Source organism: Arachis ipaensis, chromosome B07 (assembly GCF_000816755.2).
Source record: "Arachis ipaensis cultivar K30076 chromosome B07, Araip1.1, whole genome shotgun sequence".
NCBI classification, from domain to species: Eukaryota; Viridiplantae; Streptophyta; class Magnoliopsida; order Fabales; family Fabaceae; genus Arachis; species Arachis ipaensis.
Window position 1 is genome coordinate 5,962,069 of NC_029791.2, and position 6,505 is coordinate 5,968,573.

Below are 6,505 nucleotides of genomic sequence, written 5' to 3' on the forward strand. Positions count from 1 at the left end.
GACTATCATTCACCTAAAAATATATTTACATTTATCAACCGTACATACAAATTAATTCCATATAATTTTTAGATAAAATAACATAGAGGAAAATAGTTCAGTTACACAATGTAGCACAGGATATAAAAAATAAAATTAAAAAGTAAACCTACCAAATTTGTAAAATTATGAATCATAAATCAACTATACTCAGCCAGGTCCAAGGGTTTGAAGTATTTCCCATCTATGAGGAAGGTTCCAATGCTAAGCCGCACTGCCCACACATCTTTGGGTTTTCTTGACACGATTCTGCAGAAAGATATGCATTTAATTGAAGTCTTGATGATAATAGATGTGCACGATGAACAAAATAAAATCAAGCTAGCATGATTTTAACTCTTTAAATAATAAAATTATAAAAGAAATTTTCTTTTACCAATCTGTATTTTATATAATTACATCAATATTTGTTAAACTTTCGCACACAACAATATTTGAATAATGCACATATAAAGTAATATATTCTGCACATATATAATGGTCAAAATACTAAAAATTACTGGTTTCAAAGAGTTTCTCATAAGTATTTCACAATTGTTACATTGCCAGTTCATCAACTCTAAATACTTGTTTCTCCAACTTAAACTACAAACTCTGACAAGCTTTATTTTCAATGTATGTTTCAAATTATTGAGTATCACTAGAAAGATTCTTCAGCGAAGTTATAATTAAAATACCTTATCTATGTAAAGTTATCGAGAGTTTGTAAGTAACTTTAGAAAATTAAGCAATCCCATTTCGAAGGACAGTCCATGACTCAGTTCTCAATTTGACCGAAAAATTATAAAAGTGATGGATAAAGTTTGATAAGAAAAATCCTCATCCAACATTCCTCTCACTATTTAATTCAAGAACCAATCAGTGGCTTGTAATTGTCATTCTAAAATAGAAGAAAGATCAGTAAGTTGACAAGCTTTATTTTCAATGTATGTTTCAAATTATTCAGTATCACTAGAAAGAGTTTTATCCAACTAATATCATTAACTAAAGTTTGTATGGATAATTCATAGAAATAAAAAATAAAAAGAGAAAATTAATAGTTAAAAGAAGCAGAGATGAATGAAAGAGTTTGAAGTACCTTCCAACATCACCAGGCTTGACCAAACCAGAATTAACCCTAAGACATGGAACAGAAGCAGCAGTCTTAATCATTTTAGGAGCCTCTGTAAAAATAATAGGTGAACCTATCTCTAGCTTTGGACCCTTTGCTTGCAGTTCTATGTTATCTTCTGATGAGTCTTTTGATTCACACTTTACCACAGTAACAACATTTGCTCTTTGTAGTTGATTGTGTTGGAAGAAAGAAGTCTTCTGAAGCTTTGAAAAAACTGAAGATTTAGTAGTAGTAGCAAATGAAGAAGGTAAAGCCATGATTAGTTTATGCAGAGTTATCTTTATTTTCTTCTAAGAACAAAAAGAGTAATTGAAGGGCAGGACAATCTGTTTGGGAGCAAATTAGATATTTGTATGGTTCATATTTGAGAAGGCCACTCAAAAGATAACATAAAAGAATAAAATATTGAAAAATATATTATTACTCTTATTTATATGATAACAGATTCCAATGTATGTCTGCAATGACACTAAAATTAAACTTATTGGTATTTTTCATTAAAAAATTGGAGGAAAAAAGAAAAGAAAAAAAAAAAAAAACCTAATTTACCAACACTCACACAGACACTCTACCTAGCCTTCCTAAAGAGATCAGAGAAGAGAGAACCGGTTCGTCGTTGGTGGTTCGCCTGCTGCGTCCGCGTCTCTTCTGTTTCCGACGCAGCTGGCTGTTCTGCTCGTGCATTTGAGTCCCGCCGTCACCGCTGGTGGTTCGCCGCATCTGTTCGCGCTTCGGCCTCTCCTCGCCTCTGGTCGCAGCTTTTCTCCTTTGCTCGCCGCTTCTGTTTCTCTTGCTTCGCTTTTGCGCCTCTGCTCATCTCTGGTGTGTTCTTTTTTCTATTTTGTCTACCTAAGTTAGTTAATTAGTCAACTTAGGCATTTAGCTAAAGTAATTTGTTGGTTAATTGGTTCATTTAGTTCTTCATTTAGCTAATTAGGTTGATTTAGTTATTGTTTTAGCTAATTAGTTCATTGGTTGATTGAGCTGCTAGTTCGTTAATTTGTTCATTTAGTTCTATTTCACTTTTAAAGATTTCTTAATCACAAACACTAGCTCAAGAACAAGCATCAACTCCTGAGGCTTTTAAATTTTTATTTAAGTTTTTTTTTTTTATAGTTTTATATGTTTATTTAATTATGACCTGGTAAAAAAGGTGACCCTGTACTGACAGATGCCGTATCGGTTCTGTTAACCATGCTTGTTGGTGTTGGGGTTTTAACTTTTTAGGGTTTAACTTGGCTTTACCAGAAGTGGCACTAGCTGTAAGCTGCACTTCCATAATCGCCAATCAGCGCTTTGAGTTCTGAAAGGCGGAGATGAAGGTGAAAAAGCAGAGGAGGCACAGGAAGGTTCTAAGATTCTTCACTACTTGCTTTGGTTTGAGGAAGCCATTCAAGGTTCTCTGCGATGGCACCTTCATTAACCATCTCATTGTTAATCGCATAACCCCTGCCGACGATGCCCTTGCCAATATCCTCACTGCTCCCGTTAAGCTTTATACAACGAGGTCCTTTCTTTATTTATTTGTTATGTTCTTTTTTGTTTTAATTTCTGTTCATGGAAATAGTATATACCCTTGATTAGCTTTATCTGTAGGCAGTATGCAGTTGTAGAATGTATGACATTCTTGAGAATTTTACACTAGGAATCGTATATCGGAATAGTATATACCTTTTTACTTTCTTTAAAGTAAACAAATAGGTGTTTGAAGAGTTTTACAATAGACTTAGAAGTCCTAAAGTAAAAAAAAAAAAACTGGTACCAAATAACTTCCTAGGAAAATCTGTGATCGATTTATAAGTCCATGGAAAAAAAATTAAGCCCTTCAAAAATTGTACCTCTGGACTAATGTCTATAGCAAAATTCTTCATGACATACTTGCCTTGTCTTATTACTCTTTTTTTCTTTTTTAATCTCATTGATATATAAATGCTTAATTGGGAAAAATGGCTTCAACGCTGCAGATGTGTTTTAGCCGAGTTGAAACGACTTGGTAGCTCATATTCTGAGGCTCTTGAGGCAGCTCAACAACTCATAATAGCAAGGTCATATTTCTTATGTTCCTTTCTACTTCCAGGTTTTCCTTAGTGTTGAAACAAATATGGATACGATGCCAAATAAAATCACTTGTATTGCAACCTCTTTCTCGTTTACCTTCTATTTATTTTATTTTTTCTATCGTGACATATATCCTTGACCCCTAAGTTGAATAAAATTTTGTACTACTTTCAATTGGTTAGACTCCTATACGACACTAGACTTTTCTACAGAGTAAACCAGCATCGAATTCCACAAAATTATACTCTTCGTGCAATCTGAATTTCATAATTATACAAGATTATCCTTGAGGATACAAAATTTGGGTCATTCCTTAGGAGTAGAGGGAGATATAAAAAGTATCTAGGTGCTTAGCCCCTTTGTTCATCCAACATTTTTCCTGAAATATTTGTAAATTATTTTATTAAAATAATAATGTGGTCCATGTAATTAATAAAACTAATTCTAATTATAGTGAGTTAAATATGATGGCTGTTACTCAATAAAGGAATAAAATTAGTGGGATTTTAAATAAAATAAAAGGTATCCCTCCCCTCTCTCTTCAGAACAGAAAAGTAGAGGTTACATTTTAAAAAGAAATAATGTAACAAAAGAAAAAAAAGACCTCTGCTCAACTCAACGGTTTTCTCTGTGTCATCAATGAGAAAGTGAAAGGAAAGAAGGAAGAGAGGGGGACGCACCCAGAACTAGCCGCATACTAAATCAATTTTGATTTCCGAGATAATGATTTTGAGGATTTCATCTTTTGTAGTGTATTTTCCAGCTGAGTATATACCGTGTTTAGGGACTACTGTAGAGTGTTGATATTTTTCTATTAGATGAGTTTCAAGATGTTTGAATTTGAGCACCAGTATTTATGTTGATATGGACATTCACTTTTATCTAAATTCTAATTTGCAGATGTGAGCATGAAAAATGTACTGGGGCAGAAGCCTGCGTCATACAGGTCATTGGAGAAAATAATTCCGAGCACTTTTTTGTTGCTAGTCAAGACACTGACCTGCGGAAAAAATTGCGAGAGGTTAGTATGCTTTTATGTATAGATTTTAATGTTGATTTTGATAATTGGATGGAAAACGTCATTCACATAATTGAGGAACAATATATTTGATAAATATCTAGAAAAGAATCTCTCCTGTTTGAATATGTTGTTGGTAGCAAACATCTTTTTCTTTTAGAGATAGGAATTTTTTTTTTTTCGTGGCTTTCTTTGGTGTTTGTTTAATGGGGTTTCTTTAACTGATATTAAATTGCATTATTACATAGCAAATTTTTTTACATATTACCTATGCATTTTGTATCTGTGAGGATGGATTATCCCCTTGTCATTTTAATAAAATTTCTTTTTTTACAGAAAAAAATTCCAAAACTTGTTGAAGTGTTGTTATACTGATGCATGCAATACACGTAGAATTGTACCTTCTGGTATAGGTTTATTTTGTTTTAATGATTTAATCTGTCTGTAGGTTCCTGGTGTGCCTCTCATATATGGTCTCAGAAACACACTTTTCCTTGAACCTATATCTGCATTTCAGTTGCAATATGTTAAAACTGCTGGAGAAAAACGATTGCATATGGACGATAGAGAGTACCAGATATTTAGGAGTAAGGTAATGAATAGATTATCTGGTGAGGAAGCAGACGAAATAATGGAAAACAAGGATTCAAGAGATGAAACTATAAAAGTAGAGGCATTAAAAAGGAGCAGCACCGCAAGGAATCCAATGGAAATCAAGGATAAACCTCAGTTCAAGAGAAAAAGAGCAAAGGTATTCACAATTTGTGCTGTAGCTGTTGCAAGAACATAAGTTAGACAATTTTTTATTACGTCAAATAAATTTTATTACTTACCATTCCCATTATTTCAACCATGCAGGGACCAAACCCACTTTCTTGCAAGAAGAAAAAAGGTCGTGAATGCCAAAATGTTGGTACTTCAAAGGTACAGTTGACTCTTAACGGTTAGAAATATTTTCTACTAGTATAGCATTAGTTATTATGGAATCTAGAAAACGATTTAGATATCAATACAAATTCCTATTTGATTGTGTGCATTGGCGTTGTTTTGGCATGGACATTGAGCAAATTCCAAATATGATTTTCCAATATGTGCGTGCATGTTTTCTGTGTTTTTCTGACATGTTTCTTAATTGTTGCTATTGTGCAGGAAACGAAACAAGGAGACAGATCAGAAAATGCAGTGAAGAGAAGTAGGAAAAGGAAGAGGTCACAAAAACGGCAAACAGCAACAGAAACCTAGGTTGATAATTTTTATATAATTATTATTAAATACGTGTTTAAAGTTTTTGCGCTTAAGATGAGTGGAGAGAAGTAAATCTTGATCGTTGTTAGCATGGCAGGGCAAAGTACATACATACATTAGTTCTATGTTATTTTTTTTTATACTGTTACTATTTATCATTGAAATATTGATGTTTTAGAAGCTTTGTTCAATGTTTTATTGTCATGTTATGGGAATATTTAAAAAAAAAAAACTGGTTGACGTTGGTTGAAAAAAGTTAGTGATCTAGAATCATTCTTTTTAAAAAACATGGGAATATAACATTCCTAAAACAATTAGCACTCAGACATTTTATAAAACTAACAAATAATGTGGGTATTTTTTAAATAATTATTCTTGGGGATTTAACATAATGGCCCAATTTACCAAATAAAGAAATAAATAGATAACACCCCATAATATCTTTCTCTTAATTTATCAACACTGAATCATCAGAGTGGTGCATGACTTTCTCTGTTACTCATCACATCCCCACCCCCATAATGTCTAATCTGATTCATACGATCAACTTTGTTTATGAACAAGAGAGAGTTCAAAAATATTTTAGCACTCCATTTTTTCTGTGTATCTCTTCAGAACCATCTATTTTCCCGCAAAATCGCCTTGACTATATTGATCACCTTTAAACCTTATGATTTTGATGAAATTCATCATAAATTCTTAATTCCCTTTGTTCATGTAGCATAAATATTATTTGCTTAAAAAGTGTTTAATAGTACAGTGATATCAAATTTATCATTACCAAAACATCATGGAAGGTCCGTATTTATACTTTAAATTTCAGTGGAGCTGAATTTTGCAGACCCAAGAGACGAGTATAATTTGCCCTAAAGATTTGATTAGCTTTGGTTAGCACCTACATCACATAGATATATTCATCCATTTAATTTTACTCGTCTGCCAGTGGTTTTGAGCAAGTCAAATACTAAACAAACATGCCCTTCTCAATACACACTACAACTAAATAAATTTTAGGGAAATGAGGTAGTATC

General features: G+C 32.8%; 2 protein-coding genes across 7 annotated transcripts; one reads left to right on the forward strand and one right to left on the reverse strand.

Annotated features, from left to right (window-relative positions):
• Positions 9–1,549, reverse strand: LOC107608829. Of its 3 annotated transcripts, none has more exons than XM_016310570.2 (2): positions 1,118–1,502; positions 9–288 (listed from the first exon to the last, which is right to left on the reverse strand). In XM_016310570.2, exons 1-2 carry the CDS (start codon positions 1,408–1,410, stop codon positions 180–182), a joined length of 402 nt encoding a protein of 133 aa, XP_016166056.1. In that variant the 5' UTR covers positions 1,411–1,502; the 3' UTR covers positions 9–179. The 3 variants fall into 3 exon arrangements, with proteins under 3 accessions (XP_016166056.1, XP_020962808.1, XP_020962809.1); XM_021107149.1 differs by lacking the exon at positions 9–288 and adding an exon at positions 435–633 and having other exon boundaries at positions 1,118–1,549; XM_021107150.1 differs by lacking the exon at positions 9–288 and adding an exon at positions 435–624 and having other exon boundaries at positions 1,118–1,548.
• Positions 1,717–5,665, forward strand: LOC107608828 (rRNA-processing protein UTP23 homolog). Of its 4 annotated transcripts, none has more exons than XM_021107151.1 (7): positions 1,717–1,975; positions 2,364–2,660; positions 3,118–3,198; positions 4,112–4,232; positions 4,678–4,980; positions 5,088–5,153; positions 5,379–5,665. In XM_021107151.1, the coding sequence occupies exons 2-7, from the start codon at positions 2,470–2,472 to the stop codon at positions 5,469–5,471; spliced, it is 855 nt and encodes a 284-aa protein (XP_020962810.1). In that variant the 5' UTR covers positions 1,717–1,975; positions 2,364–2,469; the 3' UTR covers positions 5,472–5,665. The 4 variants fall into 4 exon arrangements, with proteins under 4 accessions (XP_020962810.1, XP_016166054.1, XP_016166055.1 ...); XM_016310568.2 differs by having other exon boundaries at positions 2,381–2,660; XM_016310569.2 differs by having other exon boundaries at positions 2,402–2,660.

Excerpts from the sequence above, each read along its gene's own strand:
- LOC107608828 (XM_021107151.1), top strand. The coding sequence starts at position 2,470 with ATGAAGGTGAAAAAGCAGAGGAGGCACAGGAAGGTTCTAAGATTCTTC. Across the intron at positions 3,199-4,111 it reads CAACAACTCATAATAGCAAG|ATGTGAGCATGAAAAATGTA; the intron begins GTCATATTTCTT and ends TCTAATTTGCAG. Across the intron at positions 5,154-5,378 it reads AAAATGTTGGTACTTCAAAG|GAAACGAAACAAGGAGACAG; the intron begins GTACAGTTGACT and ends GCTATTGTGCAG.
- LOC107608829 (XM_021107149.1), bottom strand. The coding sequence starts at position 1,410 with ATGGCTTTACCTTCTTCATTTGCTACTACTACTAAATCTTCAGTTTTT. Across the intron at positions 634-1,117 it reads AAGCCTGGTGATGTTGGAAG|AGTTTGTAGTTTAAGTTGGA; the intron begins GTACTTCAAACT and ends AAAGCTTGTCAG.